The sequence below is a fragment of the Nomascus leucogenys genome, chromosome 3, assembly GCF_006542625.1.
Source record: "Nomascus leucogenys isolate Asia chromosome 3, Asia_NLE_v1, whole genome shotgun sequence".
Taxonomy (NCBI): domain Eukaryota; kingdom Metazoa; phylum Chordata; class Mammalia; order Primates; family Hylobatidae; genus Nomascus; species Nomascus leucogenys.
This window is the reverse complement of record NC_044383.1, coordinates 50,017,416-50,036,930: the sequence shown is the minus strand read 5'-3', so window position 1 is coordinate 50,036,930 and position 19,515 is coordinate 50,017,416. Positions and strand designations below refer to the sequence as shown.

Below are 19,515 nucleotides of genomic sequence, written 5' to 3'. Positions count from 1 at the left end.
TTCTACTTTATTCTACTTTTTTGCATCTGGCATAGGCCTCTTCATTAGAGGCTTTTTAGTCTTTTCAGACCTCCCATGTTTGCCCATATACCTTATCTTCTTTTTTCTTGGCTATTTCTCTCATATTAGCCTCGACCCTATTTCATATGTGAACAGGTCTACCATTTGAGCAAATCATGAAATTTGAGCAGATCATGAAAAAAAGTATGACTGATCCATTTTGTATTGCATTTTACATATGAATGGCTATTTGTACATGCTTGCACAATCTAGTAGTAGAAATAAACAGGAATGATCTGTGCTAAGACATTTGCCTTAAATGTGCAAGTATGGAGGAGAGCAAACCTCACCTTGGGACACTTCCTGAGCCTGCCCATCCTCCACTGTCAACCAGTAAATACCACATTCTTGAAATGGGGGAGAAATTTTTACTGAAATTGTCAAGAAAGACAGCCATGAATGAAAGAACATGCTGAAATCTATTGCTATTACACTAATGCTTTTCATTTAATTTTCAAGGAACCTAAAATTTTGTCTAAAAAAGACCTTAAATTATATTTAGGGATGATTCATAACCTTTATATGATATCATTATAGAAAAAAGGTTTTCTCTATTCCTACAGCTAATACAATTGTTTCTCTTTTATTTTCCATTCTAAGATATAAGTTAATTAAATTTATTGTAGAATCATATTCCTACTTGCAATTTTTCAGAAATAATAAAAGTATATATGGCTACACAAATATGATTAGGGAAATTTACCTGTGGCACACAAAATGAGCTCAAATCCTGAAATAAGAACATTTGAAATTGAATTACTCTTTGGATTAAGCTTAAAATTGCAACCATAAGCAAACGCATATTCAATTTTTTTTCCTGTAGTCTATTATCAATCTTTGGTAGGCTTTGTCAGCAAGTATATTTTTTGAAAGGCAATCAAAGAAATACAATGTAGAGTTTATTTTAAAGGACTACATATTAAACATTATAACAATGTAGAGTTTATTTTAAAGGACTACATATTAAACATTATGCTTACAAATGTGATTTCTGCATGGAAAAAGCCATGTCAGTGATGAAGAAAAACATTACTTGATGATAATATATTAAGACATCATGCTACTTTTATGTGGCCTTTTCGTCATTTCAAAAAAAAAATTGTAGAGCTAGAGAAAAACATTGATCTTTTCAATAGTTTGCATCTTGAATTTAGAAATATGCCTTCAGCTTTACAAATATTACATTGTAAGGACTAAAATCTTTCGAACCATCTATTCCAACAAATTTCTGTCATATAAATATTTATTCCAGAAATTTAATCTTGATTAAGAGTGGCAAACGTAAAGTTCTCCCTGGATGTCCTATATCTTCCCCACAAGACCAATTTTATCTCCCTCAGTTGTAGGGCTTCAGGATCCTGCTCTTCAAAATGAATCTGGTCCAATAGTATACATTACCCCAGTAAGTAGATTGAAAGGCATGGGCACCCCTTTTTTTTTCTCAAAATTTCCACAGACGATACTGTTTAATTTTTTTAAATTTGTTAGTTTTATTTTGATTTTTTGTTTTGCTTTTATGTCTACCTCCATGACATAGTATTTTTTGGCAACAAAATTTTTAAGTTTATTAGATATATGGAAATAAATCAATGTCATCCAATCATAAAATTTCATAGTTTGAAAATTATGGAGACACCTGGAAGACATTATGTTAAGTGAAACAAGCCAAGCACAGATATTCAAATACTACATGATCCCACTTGTATGTGGAATCTAAAGTAGTTGAAGTAATTGAAGCAGACAGTATAAGAGTGGTTACTAGGGGCTGGGACATGGATTGAGAGATGTTGGTCAAAGGATACAAATTTTAAATTTCTTGAACTAATAAATTCAATAAATCTATTGTACAACATGGTAACTATAATTAATAACTGTATTTTTGAAAATAGATTTTAATTGCTCTCACCACAAAAAAGTATGTGATATGTTAATTAGCTTGGTTTAGCCATCACACAAGCTATACGTATTTTAAAACAACATGTTGTACACAACAAATATACAAAATTCTATATGTTGATTTAAAAATAAGTTGGTAATAAAAATATCAAAGTATAGCTACATAAGAATGGGTGAATATTTATAAAAGATAAGGATATCTTTTGCAACAGGAATTCCATTAAAAAAGAAAAATATTAGAACATCAGCTTGGAAGCTATTTAGCTGACTAACATTTCTACTAAATCTATCCCCAGTGGTCCCTCGATGTCCTCACAGGTACTACTTAAACCATCTCTTCTCACTTCATTCTCAGCTCTCCGAAGTTTGCCTTTAATGCTGCCTGCTGGGAAACTGGGCCTTATAAAAACTGAACTTCCTTGTACTTATGGTTTATTTTTAAATCATAATTGTATTCTTTGCCTAAATCAGAGATTGCAAACTAGTGTGGTTGTTGAGGCAATGGGCATATTTTATTTTACCTATTTATATTTTAATGTTTAAAAATCTGTCAGTCTTAGCATCAAGATATTTTATATACCATTAAAATATTAGAAGACTTGGTAGCGTGGGCTCCATATTCCAAGATGACAAGAATTTGCTGGGATTGAGTAGCAGCTACTAGTAGCAGCTACCATCTCTGAGTAGCATCAGAGAGGGCATGTTCTAACCATTTTCCACCATCTCATCATGCTTGCTTCACTCATTTACATTACCTGAGGGATCCTTGTAAAATGTGAATTTTCAGTTTCTGAAAATAAAATTGAATAAGACAACTTTTTTGTTGCCCTTAAGCTATTTTTACCATAAGGAATCCTAGTCAAAAATTAAGAGAACAAATCTCTGAGCAAACTTTAAAAGGCTCCAGTCTGTACAGGCACAAAGCTTATGTTTATTGATGAAGTGCATTTAATTCCTCTAACAATGCAATGATTATAGGAACAAAGTGCAAAATGCAAGCACAAGAAATGGGCAATCATCTTCTGATGTGGTGTGTGTAATGGTATTTGAGGGGTGGTATGGGAGAAGGTGATATCTAATTAAGTTGAAGTTTAACTAATGAGTAGTATTTCAGCTAAAACCTAAAAACTGGGAGGGGAGAATTGAAAAAAATTACTCTGGTTATAAGAGCACATTGTGCAAAAACCTATAGACAAAAAAAATAACGGCGATTCTCTTGTGGTCATAAGTAAGAATTAAGACTAGCCATTTAGGTCACACATCAAATCATGGTTTCGTATGCCACATACCTTAAGTTCTGACGTTTTAATCCAAAATGAAAAGATGTGGCTATCTCTCCAGCTGCTGTGATCTGATCATGTTCTACTCAACCAATATCAGAAGCACTCAAGAAACTCCCAGTATTTTCCTCTAAGATACAGACTATTCATTGTCCCCAGTTTCTGTTTCTCAAACTTGCCACTTGCATAGAGTCATCAACCTGGATTTCATTGCTCACTCATAAATCGGTTTTTATTTTAAACTAACTTTTTCTTACAGTTTAAATTCTAGCCTGTAGGTAACATTGCATCAAGGGTTTTGAGGAGAAACCACAGATGCAATTTCTCCACAGGAGCTAACATACTAATGGCTATAAATTGGTCCGAATGTGTTTAACACGGAATCAGGGTCTTCTGTTTCTTCACTCATAGCAAGAATCACAAAGTTGGACATTTCAGACATTTCAAGAACTCCTGTGTAAGGCTCAAAACTGTTCTTTTGAAACACTTCAGTTTGTGCTTGTGGGCTGCCAACTGGTATCTTCCTTTAGGTAATAAAGAGCTGATTTTTATGCTGTAAGATTTCTGGTGTGCAGTTGATAAAATGAGAATTGATATTTAAAATCTTTTTTTCTTTCAGCTCACTCCAGTTGGTACCACAATATTCACAGGATTTTCAGGAGACAATGGAGCTACAGATATAGATGATGGACCAAATGGACAGATAGAGTATGTTATTCAGTATAATTCAGATGATCCGGTATGTAAATACCTATTTGCAATATAATTTTCTTAAAAGGAATAAAATTAATGATTTTTTCAGCTGATAATTATTGTATTATTCAGCAACTTCCAGAACCATATTAGTAATGATACTATTATTTTAAAATGTCTCAAAATTGATTTGTAATATTTATGCTTTATTGCTAGAAGCTAATTTTTGATGGTATTTTTAGATAAGGTTTAAAATATATTCATAGGTATATTATGCCTAATTTACTAAATTTCTGTTATGTTTGTGGTCTCCAAAGCATTCTAAACAAATCACTGGAGATGAGATAACAAGTGTCAAACATGAATTTTATGCAATTTATAAATTAAAACTAATATTCTTGCTATACCTCAGGAGCACACACCAAGTATTGCTGGAGTTGATAAGCCTTTAAAATTCTAGCCGTCCACCAATTAAATCAAAGATAGAGAAGAAGACAAGACAAAGCCACTAGCTATAGTCTATTTTGTTTTTTTCTTCCTTTTTTTCCATTAGACAAGACGATTTCTTTTTCTTTTTCTTTCTCTTTTTTTTTTTTTTTTTTGAGGCGGAGTCTCACTCTGTCACCTAGGCTGGAGTGCAATGGCACGATCTCGGCTCACTGCAAGCTCAATTTTTGTATATTTAGTAGAGACGGGGTTTCACTGTGTTAGCCAGGATGGTCTCAATCTCCTGACCTCATGATCCGCCTGCCTTGGCCTCCCAAATAGACAAGAAGATTTCTGTGTTGTTTTTTTAGGCCATGAATCATTTCCTCTAATGATATATTATTCAAAAAAACAGACAAAGTAAGATTTTTTTTTAACTGAAGCTGGAGCTGGAAGCCCTGCCTGACATCTCCCCACTTTCTTTGAGGCAGCTCCTCAAAATCCCGTGGGCCTCCCAAAGCAATTATAAATGCACTACTTAAATAAGCTTTCAAATTGAATGCATCTCTTTTATGTTTAATAAATATTAGAAGTATAAACAATGGTGAAGTTAACATTTTGCCCGTATTTTTACCATTGTATGTTGTAGATAAGCTTTAGACAAGCAAGCAAAAACAAACAAACAAACAAAAACTCTGTTGGGATAGTAGAGACTGAGAACTCACAGTAAGATCTACATCACAAATTTATTGCATTATGTTAAGTAAGTTGTGGATGCATTTTCTCATTTTATCCTCACAAATCAGTTAAAAGTAGTATTATCTCTGTTGCATAGCAAAGAAAAACTCGTAAGTGAAGTGATTTGGGTCATATTACAAAACTACTTCTAAACTGTAAAATCCAATTTCAGTATACTCTTCCTCTATTGTGTTCTCACAAAAAAACTTGTACTGGCTGTGTCAAAATTTTAAGAAATTTGGAAAATAAGTGTATATATATATAAAAATTTTATTAGCAGGGTGAAGATCAGGTTTTAGAGTCTTGTTTTTTTTTTTGCTTTGTTTCTCTAAAGAGGACTTTTTTTTAGGCAGAGACAATAAAACCAAGAGTTGGGGATATGATGAGAATGTGACAGAGAAGGACAGTATGAAGGGTTACATAAGAAATGAAGTGGGAAGTAGCAAAGAAACAGCAGAGGAAAGGGCAGCAGAAATGCTTTTTCTTAAATGTAGAAACAGCTGACTGAACATTCTATTTCTAAACCACTTATTTTGTTTGCTTTTTAGGTATTTTTTTTAAAAATTAATTGTATGTGTGTGCCATGTTTCTAGCTCAAATTTTATGAAGGTGACTTACTAATCTTTACTCCCCAAGCTATAAAAATAAAACCTCCCAGCAAGTATCAAGTGACCAGTCCATGTATTTTAGGGAGATATTTATGGCATGCATAAAAATATTCAATGTTTAGATATAGTTTGAGAGCAAAAATATATTACTTTAAACTATCTTTCTGCTTAAAATGTAGACATTTAGTAAGGCTTAAATTCTTTGTTAACTGTGCAATAATTCTGTCTCAATGTCTCCCCATTCCAGGGATGTGTAGGTTTGCTGTACAATATAATATGTAACTCTTACTCCCTACAGAGTGGATAAACCAATCAGTGACATGCATTTTCAAAATTACAAATGAAAAAAGAAAAATAAATAATATATGTTTTAGCAAGCTAAAATGCTCTTAATTCTGTGGATAAAATAATAAGACGTCATGTCACTTAACTTAGGATGTATTGAAGGAAAAAGGATTAACCAAGGTACAATCTTAAGGAGAGAATCTACTTTTAGACTTCATATAAAATTAGTGTAAACCTCAGTACCAGTTTCTTCTCTTGTAAGACCTGTGAGGAAATACATGATAAATTTTATGTTCTGCTACTACTAAATGTCTAGTAATTCTGCTTATATTAATAGCACCATAATGTGGCACTTTTACTAGTCAAAATAATAACATTTCAATGATAGGAAAATATTATAAATTCTTCACCATAACTATTTGATTTAATATATGAATAAAATTGGCATAACTAAAATCGAGCCTTTCTGTTCTGTTGCAAATCTTTTTTTTTTATGTTTCAACTCTTTTTTTATTTTTATTTTTTATTATTTTACTTTAAGTTCTAGGCTACATGTGCACAACGTGCAGGTTTGTTACATATGTGTACGTGTGCCATGTTGGTGTGCTGCACCCTTTAACTCATCATTTACATTAGGTATATCTCCTAATGCTATCCCTCCCCCCTCCCCCCACCCCCCACGAATCTACAAAGAACTTAAGCAACTCTTTTCATTGCAATTCAAATGGTGTTCTAAAACAAAGAAGCAACAAGTTTGGGAATAAATAGTTGCTGAACTGATTGATCCAATTTAAAATGAAAGTGTTAGAGTAGTGTGCATTTTCACACTTCTATAAAGAATATCTAAGACTGGGTAATTTATAATAAAATAATTTTAATTGACTCACAGTTCCAAATGGCTGGGAAAGCCTCAGGAAACTTACAATCACAGCAAAAGGGAAAGGGGAAGGAAGGAACATCTTACATGGCAGCAGGAGAGAGAGAGTGAAGGGGGAATTACCACTATTAAACCATCAGATCTCATGAGAATGCCCTCACTCTCACAAGAACAGCATGGGGAAAACTGCCCCATGATCCAATCACCTCCCACCAGGTCACTCCCTAGATTCATGGAGATTACAGTTCAACATGAGATTTGGGTTGGGATACAGAGACAAACCATATAATTCCACCCCTGGCCTCTTCCAAATCTCTTGTCCTTTTGACATTTCAAAACCAATCATGCCTTCTTAATAGTTCCCTAAAGTCTTAAATCATTTCAGCATTAACTCAAAAGTCCAAGTTCAAAGTTTCATCTGAGACAAGGCAATTCTCTTTAACCCATGAGCCTATAAAATCAAAAACAAGTTGTTACTTCCAAGATTCAATGAAGATACAGACATTAGGTATATACACCCATTCCATATGTGAGAAATTGGCCAAAATAAAAACACCACAGGCCCCATGCAAGTCCAAAACACAGCAGGGCAGTTATTAAATCTTAAAGCTTTGAAATAATCTCATTTGACTCCATGCCTCACATCCAGGGCACACTAATGCAAAGGGTAGGCTTCCAAGGCCTTGGGCAGCTATGTCCCTGTGGCTCTGCAGGGTACTGCCCCTGCAGCTGCCTTCTCAGGCTGGCATTGAGTGCTTGTGGCTTTTCCAAGCACATGATGCAAGCTGTCTGTGGATCTATCATTCTAGGATCTGGAGGAGACAGTGGGACTCTTTTCACAGCTCCAGTAGGCAGTCGCAAGTGGGGACTCCAATTCCACTTTTTCCCTCTGCATTATGCTAGCAGATGTTTTCCATGAGGGCTCCACCCCTGCAGCAGATGTCTGTCTGGACATACTGGCATTTTCAAACATCCTCTGAAACCGAGGTGGAGGTTCCCAAAGCTCAACTCTCCTCTTATATGTACCTGAAGGCCCAATACCACATGTAAGCCAGGCCCAATACCACATGTAATTAAGGCATGGGGCTTGCTCCTCTGAAGCAATGGCCTGAACTGTACATTTTAGCCACGGCTGGAGCTAGAGTGTCTGGGACAGAGGATGCCATGTCCTAAGGCTGCACAGAGCAGTGGGGCCCTGGTCCCAGCCCAGAAAACCATTTTTCCCTCCTAGGCCTCCAGGCCTGTGATTTGAAGGGCTGCCATGAAGATCCCTAAAATGCCCTGGAGGCATTTTTCCCATTGTCTTGGCTATTAATATTTGGCTGCTCGTTACTTATGCAAATTTCTGCACCCAGCTTGAATTTTCCCCCAGAAAATGGGATTTCCTTTTCTACCACATGGTCAGTCTGCAAATTCTTCAAAGTTTTATTCTCTGCTTCCCTTTTAAACAGACGTTCCAGTTTCACATAATGTCTTCATGAATGAATATGACTGTATGTTTTCAGAAAAACACAGGTCACATCTTGAATACTTTGCTGCTTAGAAATTTCTCCTGCCAGATACCCTAAATCATCTTTCTCAAGTTCCAAATTCCACAGATCTAGGGCAGGGGCAAAATGCCACCAGTCTCTTTGCTAAAGCATAGCAAGAGTGACTTTTGCTCCAGTTCCCAATAAGTTCCTCACCTCCATCTGAGATCACCTAAGCCTGGACTTCTTTGTCCATATCACTATCAGCATTTTGGATGAAACCATTCAAAAAGTCTCTAGGAAGGTCCAAACTTTCCCACATCTTCCTGTTTTCTTCTGAGCCCTCCAAACTGTTCCAACCTCTGCCCATTACCCACTTCCAAAGTTGCTTCTATATTTTCAGGTTATCATTTTAACAGTACTCCACTATCCCAGTACCAATTTCCTGTATTAGTTTGTTATCACACTGCTATAAAGATACTATCTGAGATTGTGTAATTTACAAAGAAAGGAGGTTTAACTGACTCACAGTTCTGAATGGCTAGGGAGGCCTCAGGAAACTTAAAGCATGGTGGAAGGTGAAGGAGAAGCATGGTGCATCTTACATGCAGCAGGAGGCAGAAAGAGCAAAAATGAAAGTGCCACTTTTAAACCATCAGATCTCGTGAGAACTCACTATCAGGAGAACAGCATGGGGGAAACTGCCCCCATGAACCAGTCACTGCCTACCAGGTGCCTCCCTCGATACATGGGGATTACAATTTGACATTGTAATTTGTTTTGGGTGGGGACACAGAGCGAAACCATATCAGCTATATGGTTAGGCAGATATGAGCAGGGCAGGGGAGGACCACCCCCAGGAATGTCAGCTGATCATCAGGTGATGGTTAGGTGGCTTTTAAACTTTTTCTGTAAAATAATAATTGGTCACAGCCAGTGCCAGGGAAATATAGTCTCCCAATAGATAGAAAACACTTGAAGCTGGTGATCAGCAGCTTCCCAATAAGAGCTTAGAAGTTGGTCAAGAGGGCTGAAGCATGCACGTTAAGAGGCAAAATGGCAGAATTTCACTAGTATGTGACGTTTTTCTGGGAATGCTCAACTGGTAAGGCAAAAATGCCTCAAGTAAGCATGCAACAACTTCAGTAAACATACTGCACATGAAGACTCTCCCAAGTGCACCAGCAGGCACTGTGCATGTGGACAGCCTGCCCCAAAAGAAAAACCAAGGGAGGAAAATCGCAAACCCCCAAACCATGCCAATGTAGAAAACCCCCAAGTGAAGGGATGAGATCTTTCAAGTCACCCACTTAGCTATCTTCCAAGAGTATTTTGCTTGCTTTCATTCCTGCTCTAAAACTTTTTAATAAGCTCTCACTCTTACTCTAAAACTCACCTCAATCTCTCCCTCTGCCTTAAACTTACTTCTTCCCCTAAATCACATTATTTCCTCTGAGGTTAGGACCGAGTTGCCACAGACCCATATGGATGCACTGCTGTTAACAAAAGCACTTGAGCTGTTTACCAAAAGTGTTTGGTTCTTCCTCTTTTGATACATACTAGAGGTGTACTTTTCTTGCCTGGAGAAAAGTATTTGCTTTGACTAATGAAATGTAAACTCAAAGAACCAATATACAAGTAATCATATTCCCTGCCCCTGCTGTTGTGATCAGGGAAAAACATGTTGAGGAGAAACATTCATTAGCCAATGACAACAATAAAAAGAGACCACTTGCTGATGCATATTAGATATGTAGATATGAAGAGTAAAGAAAAAAATAAAAGTTTAAGGGTTTGTTCCTGCAGCATTCCCTATCCTTTCATGGCTGATGTATTTAGAAAAAAATAATTTAGTAAATATCTTATTCTAAAAGTCCTCTAGATAATTGTTAAAGAAAAATATTATTTAATGATACATTAAAACATGGTAAGAAAGACCTTATTCAGGACCACTGCAATAGGTATAGAAATCATTGCAATGAGGTCTTGCAGTTGGAGAGAGATATTGGGCTCAACTACAAATAAAGCATGGGCAAGTGGGACTTTATAGCCAAGGAGCAGGCTCAGGGTCACTGGATGGAAAATTACTAGGAGGAAACATCAGAGATAAGGGGGATTCTGGCTAAAACAAGCTAATACAATTGTTGCTGAAGACAAGTCAGGGTGATCAGACATCACCTAAGGGGTGGTGCAGGATGAGAAACCTGATGAGGTTTCAAGGTAGATCATTTATCAAAGGTAGAGGAGTTCTTGGTAAAGTGATTTAGTATGGTTCTTTGTTAAAAAGTGATTTTATGAGGAAGTATACAGATGAGCCTAGGAGAAGATTCAGAAGCCTGATCAAGTTTGGCCAGGCAAAGAATCTTTGGCAGTCCCCACTATTGTTCAGACGAAGAAGCATTCTTCTTTCTTTTGTGTAAGTTCATGTTCTCATTTGGTCACCTTCTGTTTATTAAGCACAACTTGAATTATCGGTTGCAACTTGGTAGTAGACAATATGTAAAAATATGTACTGGACAGTATATGTTGTCAGGCCTTTAATGAGGGGCGTTTAATTTCTATGCAATTTCTAGTGTACTCATCACAGTTATTGTAAAATACTGTTGATTTTTTTTTTGTTTAATGCCTTCATGGTAATACAAAGTAAGAGCGTCCATAATGCACTGAACTAATTCAGAGGTGTCTGTCTAATCTTTTGGCTTGCCTGAGCCACACTGGAAGAAAAAGGATTGTCTTGGGCCACACATAAATCACACTGATACGAATGATAGCTGATGAGCTAATAATAAAAAATCATGAATAAATCTTATAATGTTTTAAGGACATTTACATGTTTGTGTTGGGCCACATTCAAAGCCAACCTGGGCCCCATGTAGCCTGTGGGCTATGGGTTAGACAAGCTTGAATTAGATTGTTTTGAAAAAATAAAAGAAGAACTCTGAAATTGATAAGAATTTGTCATCGCATGATCTGCAGTAACTTTCATTTTTGAGAATTTGTCTTATATGGAAAAATCTAAATTAGGTATTCTGATATATTAAATCTCATTGTTAGCAAGACTGATAAGACTATTTATACAATAAATTATCATGTCTCTTTGTTTTTTTTTATTTTAATGCCAGACTGGAGGCATGTTTACTCAGCATTTTAAGTTTGACCTAAAGTGATAAGGAGGAGACTGATGACATGTCCCTTGTAGCAGTCTCCAGTGTACTGAGGAAGCAGCATAACATTGTTATTCACTACTGTTACTACTCAGAAAAAAAAAAAAAAAATGAAGACACTTAAGCAATATGCATAAGCAGCTTCTTTCTTTGAGGTATTACAGTGGTGTTTCAGTGGGTGGTAACATCTTTTATCAAGTCCTCCTGAGTAAATTGTCCTGCTTTTGTAATATGTTTGACTCCCTGTAGCTTTGAGAGAATTCAGAAAATATAAGCTATAATTTTCATTTGTAATGTGTACGCATTTGAATTTCCTGAGTCAGGAAGTTAAACCACATTTTAATTACAAACTATTTTTTAAAACATCACCATCCTGAAATAGTTCTGTACATATACATATACATTAGTCAAAGTCCAAATTTCAGATGTCAATAAAATATTTAAGGTTAAGCTAAAACAGTGATTACTTATTCCTAGGTAGGTTACCCAAAAAATTTACTGTAGTTTAATAATACTTTTCAGGGTACATTATATCATGAGATTCCCATGCCTCCATAAATTCATAATATTCTCATTTTACTGGAAACTCATGTATAATTAAGACATGGTGTAAAGGCCTTCTTTGTGTCAAACTTCGACCCTCAGTCTTTTCACACCAAGGCTGTGACTTTTAAGCTTCAAAACCCAACCAAACACAAATACAGTTTCCTGGGAAGTTGGCTGGAATAAGATAAGTTGAACTGCATTGTAATCATCATGTATCATTAAATGTGAATGAATCTGTTTGTATTTGTGTGAGGGAGGGTGGTAAATTTGTATCGTGAGCAAATGTTCTCTGGAAAGGGACTTGGAGGAAAGAGATTTTACTTCAGTGAACAGTTTTCAAACCATGGATATACAGCCTGTGGCTTCAAGCTAAGACACATTTCAGAGAACAAAGACAGGGTTAGGGTTTTATAGCTATAGTTCCCACCCAGGTTCCCAATAAGCTGTCTTTATCCAAATGAAGGATAGATCCTTGCTTAATTCTAATTGGTCAAAACAGATGAGTCATGACTGTTCTATATACTGGTTGGTTGATTCAGGTGAGCTCTGATTGGTTGATTTCCAAGCCCCAAACCAGAAGTTTCTGTCAGATGTTTCTTTCAAAGGGCTGGTGCTAAAGGGCCAGTGTAGGGATGGCATAGGGGGCAAAAGGTAGTAGTTCCAGCTGCAGTTTATCTTGGCACCAAGAACAGGATCTGTTTTTGCTTTATTGTTGTATTAGTCCGTTTTCACACTGTTGATAAAGACATACCTGAGACTGGGTAATTTATAAAGAAAAAGATGTTTAATGGACCCCCAGTTCCACGTGGCTGGGGAGGCCTCCCAATCATGGCAGGAGGTGAAAGACAGGTATTACATGGCAGCAGACAAGAGAAAATTGAGAGCCTTATAAATTGCTTATAAAACCATCAGATCTCATGAGACTTGCTAACATGAGAACAGCATGGGAAAGACCCACCCCCATGATTTAATTATCTCTCACCAGGTCCCTCCCTCAACACTTGGGGATTATGGGAGCTACAGTTCAAGATGAGATTTGGGTGGGGATTCAGCCAAACCATATTACTCAACACCTGGCACCTCCCAAATCTTATGTTCTCACATTTTAAAACCAATCATGCCTTACCAAAAGTCTCTCAAAGTTTTAACTCATTTCAGCATTAATTCAAAAGCTCACAATCCAAAGTCTCATCTGAGACAAAGCAAGTTCCTTACACCCATGAGCCTGCAAAATCAAAAGTAACTTAGTTACTTCCTAGATAAAATGGGGGTATAGGCATTGGGTATGCATATATATATTCATTCCAAATGAGAGAAATTGGCAAAAACAAAGGGTCTAAAGGCCCTATATAAGTCCAAAATCCAGTGGGGCAGTCAAATCTTAAAGCTCCAAAATGATCTTCTTTGACACCATGTCTCACATCCAGGTCACACTGATGCAAGAGGTGGGTTCCCATGGTCTTGGGCAGCTCCACCCCTGGTGCTTTGCAAGGTACAGCCTCCCTCCTGGCTGCTTTCACAGTTTGGCATTGAGTGTCTGCTGCTTTTCCAGGCGTGCAGTACAAACTGTCGGTAAATCTGCTTTCTGGGGTCTGGTGGACAGTGGCCCTCTTCTCACAGCTTCACTAGGCAGTGCGCCAGTGGCAACTCTTTGTGGGGACTTCAACCCCACACTTCCTTTCCATGTTGCCCTAGCAGAGGTTCTCCATGAGGACCCTGCCCCCTGCAGCAAACTTTTATCTGGACATTCGGGCATTTCCATACATCCTCTGGAAATCTAGGTGGAGGTTCCCAGACCTCAATTCTTGACTTCTGTGGACCCATAGGCTTCACACCATGTGAAAGCTCTGGGGCTTGCATCCTCTGAAGCCACAGCCTGAGCTATATCTTGACTCCTTATAGCCATGGCTGGAGCAGCTGGGACACAGGGCACTGAGTTCCTAGGCTGCACACGGAAGTGGGGGTCCTGGACCTGGCCCATGAAACCACTTTTTTCTCCTAGGCCTCTTGGCCTATGATGGGAGGGGCTGCCACAAATGTCCCTGACACACCCTGGTGACATTTTCCCCATCGTCTTGGTGATTAACATTTGGTTCCTCATTACTTATGCAAATTTCTGCAACTGGCTTGAATTTCTCCTGAGAAAATGAGTGTTTCTTTTCTATTGCATCATCAGGCTGCAAATTTTGTGAACTTTTATGCTCTCACTCTTAAAACTGAATGCTTTTAATGGCACTCAAGTCACATCTTGAATGCTTTGCTATTTAGAAACTTATGTCACCAAATAACCTAAATTATCTCCCTCAAGTTCAAGGTTCCACAAATCTCTACGTCAGGGGCAAAATGCCACCAGTCTCTTTGATAAAACGTAGCAAGGGTCACCTTTACTCCAGTATCCTCATCTCCATCTGAGATCACTTTACCCTGGATTTCATTGTCCATATTGTTATCAGCATTTTGGTCAAAGCCAATGAAAAAGTCTCTAGGAAGTTCCAAACATTCCCGCCTTTTCCTGTCCTTCTGAGCCCTCCAAACTGTTCCAACCTCTGCCTGCCACCCAGTTCCAAAGTTGCCTCCACATTTTTGGATATCTTTACAGCAGGACCCCAGTCTAGCAGTACCAATTTACCGTGTTAGTCTGTTTTCACACTTCTGATAAAGACATACGTGAGACTGGGTAACGTATAAAGAAAAAGAGGTTTAATGGACTCACAGGACCATGTGCCTGGGAGGCCTCACAATCTTGGTGGGAGGCGCAAGGCATGTCTTACATGGAGGCTGACTAAGAGAGAATTTAGAATCAAGTGAAAGTGATTTCCCCTTATGAAAGCATCAGATCTCATGAGACTTATTCACTACCACAAAAACAGTATAGGGGAAATGCCATGATTCAATTATCTCACACCAGCTCCCTCCCACAACACGTGGGAATTATGGAAGCTAAAATTCAAGATGAAATTTGGGTGAGGACACACCCAAACCATATAATTGTAGAAAGGAAGATCCTGTGATGCTTTGACATCTTTCTGAGAACACAGAGTATGTGACCACTTCGTCACCCAGGCATGGCCACCTGTTGTTGGTTTTGTTTTAACTTACTTCAGTTAGTCATAGGGAGTCCATTTTGTCTGTCAGCCAGGGACATGTTTTAGCAGTATGAAACAGAAAAAATGATCAGAGTGTTGGGACTTTCTCTTAGGAGCAAAGTTAATGTTGCCTGCTCAAATCCCAGTCCCTCTTGGGTGAACAAAAATTGCATAGCCTTACTAAGTCCTCCACTTTTTACTTCAGGAAATTAGATTAGAGGAGACACATAAACAATGACAATAACAGAGAATGTTCAGCAGCTGATGGCTCAGTAGCCTGAGCTTAATCAGAGACAAGCTTAAGGCTGACTAAAGATTGATAAGGGCAAAGTCGATGCTGTTTATTGGAACTAAAACACAAACTCACAGTTATATTCAATGTGAACAAATGGGGGAAAACCCAAAGAGAGAAGAGAGAGGTACAGAAAAAGACACAGAGATAAGAGAGGAGGTTTCAAAAAAAGTGTCAAAAAACAGTAAGAGAATTTATAGCTTCTTAGAGACAAAGAGAAAATCGTAATTATCAAAATTTCCACCACTTCTCAATTACAGGTCCATTGAGGCTTTTGTGCTAAGGCTCTGTCTTTAGGTCACCAGAAAATATATATACCTGTGTGTGTGTGTGTGTGTTCTTTAAAAATTATCTTCTTTTGAACTGAATTTCTAGTCATCACAGCTGAAAAGAGAATATTACAAGCAATACTTATAGGTGTGAAAGGCTGAAGGAGTCTTTCCCTCTTTCCTAAAAATGATGAACGACCAAATATATCAGCTGAGAAGAAATAGTGCTAATAACCCCATATTCCATTTCTAGAGCATCTTTAACTATAGGATTCAACACCTTCTTGCAGAGAGCTGCCATTTTATCTAAACTGGTACAAACCCATATTAGCAAAGGGGATTCTGGGGGCATGGAATCATCTTGGGAAACACAGAGTTGCTAGAGCCTCAACATTCCTTCTCCCTCCGTTATTGAATGTGAATGTGTGTGGCGTGGATGTTACAGCTGTCTCCTACCCTGCTTCCCATGTCTGTGATAGTGATAAATTGCTTAAACTGCCTTATGCCCTCATTTTACTAAATGGAGAATTGTCCCTTATTTGACAGTTGTTGTCACTGAACTGTCAGAAAGTAGTGAGTGGACCTTTCTTAATGGAGACCAGGTGTTTGGGGCCTGTGGGTATTAAATAATTTAACCATAATTGGATTTTTCTCATTAATACAGTGCAGGTAGCCAGCACTTAAATTCTCATCACCCAAAAAAGCCAATGTTAGTTTGTGTTTTAAAGAGAATATCCACAACTATCAGAAAGGGGGCAATGGCCTGGCTTTAGAAATGTAAGGTTGCTTGGAGGGGGGAGGGACAGCATTAGGAGATACACCTAATGCTGAATGACGAGTTAATGGGTGCAGCACACCAACATGGCACATGGATACATATGTAACAAACCTGCACATTGTGCACATGTACCCTAAAACTTAAAGTATAAAAAAAAAAAAAAAGAAATGTAAGGTTGCTTAAGTAAATGGGCATTGCTCTATTCCCAAACTTTTCTGCTTCGTTGGTGGAACAAACCTCTAAGAATGAAAGAAGAGAAAAATAAATAGCAAGGACAGAGAGTGCAGTTACTCTTAGACTTATGTAGTAAAGTGGTTTCTCAAAGTAAAACCTGAATCATCTGCATCAGAATCACCTGGTAGGTTTGTTAAAAATGCTGATTCCCGAGAATTTCTGGAATTTGGGGTAATAGATGCTAGAAATCTACAATCTTAATGATACATACGTATGATTCTTGTGCATTCTAAACTTTAAGAATGTTCTAAGTATTGTTTCATTTTTTTCATGGCTTTATCATGTATTTATTTATTTTAAAAAATCTACTTTTCTCCCTTGCTTAATTTAGCTTTTTTTTTTTTTAACATTTTAGGTAAACACTTTAGAAATATCATTAAAGCAAGCCATTTACTTAGGGCTGATCTAATCCAGTATTCTTTTTACTAGAGGAAAAAGAAAGACTATCATAAAGATGTATCTATATTTTGCTTCTAATTTTCTTGATTATTATTCTATGTTTTATAGACAGAATGAATACTCAATAATTGCCCAATTAATGAATTAAATTTAATATAGCGGCTTTCAGTATGCAACATTTCAGAAGCACCATTGATCATAAAGTATATCCTATCCTTGTATTTTATAGAATGCAAGTGCTAATAAAATGAAAGTCTAGGCCAGGGGTGGTGGCTCATACCTGTAATCCCAGAACTTTGGGAGGCAAGGTGGGCAGACCACTTGAGGTCAGGAGTTCAAGACCAGACTGGCCAACATGTTAAAACCCCATCTCTACTAAAAATAATTAAAAAAAAAAAATTAGCCAGGTGTGGTGGCACATGCTACTCAGAGGCTGAGGCAGGAGAATCGCTTGGACCCAGGAGGCAGAGGTTGCAGTGAGCTGAGATTGCGCCACTGCACTCCAGTCTGGGTGACAGAGCAAGACTCCATCTGTCTCAGTAAATAAATAAATAAATATAAAAAGTAAAATTACAATCTAAGAATCTATAAAATCTCTAAAGGATAGATTAAGATGATAAGAATTCAGTGCTATTGAAAGTGCTCTGAAGATCAATAAAGTCACTAATAACGATTATTTTTAATAATTCTACAAATGTCCAATGAAAACTGTCAACAACAAAAAAAGTATTGCGAAGATTAAGTTGCTTAGCTAGAGATATAAGGATAGGTATTTCTGCATCACAGACTGAGACCCTTGAGCAATCTGTCGAGCAAAACAGAAGATCCCAAATAAGTGTTTTTTGGAAAAAATAATGTGAGATCACATCAAAGACTTAAATATAAATTACATTTAAAAGGTTTCACTGAGTAAAGTTTGCAAAGATTAGTACACAGAGAAATAAGTGATGCGATATTTAAGTAAGATAAAAATAAGAGCAAATATCAGGTGTGAAGAGCCATGGCCTGTTTGGAGTAGAGAGAGGCCTACAGTGTAAAGACATAGAGACAGGAATAATCATGTATCGAAGTGCTTTCAGCTGCAGAAAATTTACTATATATATATATATATATATATATATATATAAAAGATGATTTAAACAAAAAGATAATTTATTATCTATCATAATAAGTTTTTCAGAGATGGGGTAATATCAAGATTTGCTCAGCAACTCAAAGACAACACAGATCCAGGCTCTTTTTATTTTATGCTCTGCTATCACTAGCATATTAGCTATCTCTCTGAAATTAATTTTATCAATAGTCCCCAAATGGCTGCTGAAGTTCTAAATTTTATATCCTGACAGAAACTTCTATAAGCTGAAAATGGAATTTTAGCTTCTATCTTTGCAATTAAGAGAAATTTTTTTCATTACTCAAAATGGAATCACATGTACATTTGCAAAATACTTCCTGGTAAAAGAGAATGGAATTACTGTTTTTAAGCTAGACTATTCAAGACTCATCTCATTTAGAGACATAGCCTCCTCTGAGGCACAATGTCACCAGATATGTGAGCTAATTTGGGGTTCTGAGTCCAGAGATGAGGTAGTTTTGTGGTAAGACCACAGTATCTTCCATATTTATGCTAGAAACAAACACATATTGCTATATTATTGAGTCACTAAAATGTAGTAACCTCATAACAACACATTAGGATAGGTTTAACAGTGTAAACAGCAATTATTAACTAAGGTTTTGGCCATATTCAACTTACATATTTAGATTAAATCATTTTTATACTCCTCTGTCATAATTGCCAGCCCCACTCATAGATATAAGCAATGTTGAATAGGCAAAAAATTAGGGGAAATATCAAATGTCTGTTTTTAATTGTGTCGTTCATTTTCGTTTTGTGTATTTATATTTTAAATTGTTACTTTTAAATGTCTGCATCCAAGAACAATTTGCAAAGCCCATTACATGAGGAGCACAGAATGAATCATTTAAAAATATATATTAATTCTGCAAAATGTACAGTGTTTGTGTGTCTTTATGCATCCCAGAGAGAAAGAGAGATAGAGAGAGAGACAAAGAGAGAAAGAAAGAAAGGAGTCAGATCACAGCTGTAGATATGGAAGGCTAAACTACGCACATTTCGTTGATCGAGCATGAGCTGAGAGATTTGAATCAGCATTTTTTTTTTTCATTGAGTTTAACTTCTTATGTGACTCTTCAGAATACACTTACACTAAGTTGAGGGTGTAAACACTCTCTCTCTCTCTTCGTCTCTCTCTGTGTCTCTCTCTCACACAACAGTTTTTTTTTTCTGCTTCCACACTTCCCTTTCCCTTTCTCTTCTCCTTCCCCTTGCCTTTCCCCTTCATTTTTCTTTTCCTCTCTTCCTCCTCATCTTCCTTTTGCAGCAATCTAATG

At 37.0% G+C, this 19,515-nt stretch overlaps 1 protein-coding gene across 1 annotated transcript in view; it reads left to right on the top strand.

Moving 5' to 3' along the window:
• Positions 1-19,515, top strand: part of PCDH15 (protocadherin related 15) — a 979,523-nt gene that overhangs the window by 436,415 nt on the left and 523,593 nt on the right. Inside the window, exon 6 of the mRNA XM_030809305.1 lies at positions 3,856-3,975. Within this exon, the coding sequence (XP_030665165.1) occupies positions 3,856-3,975 (120 nt within the window). The remainder of the gene's footprint in view (positions 1-3,855; positions 3,976-19,515) is intronic.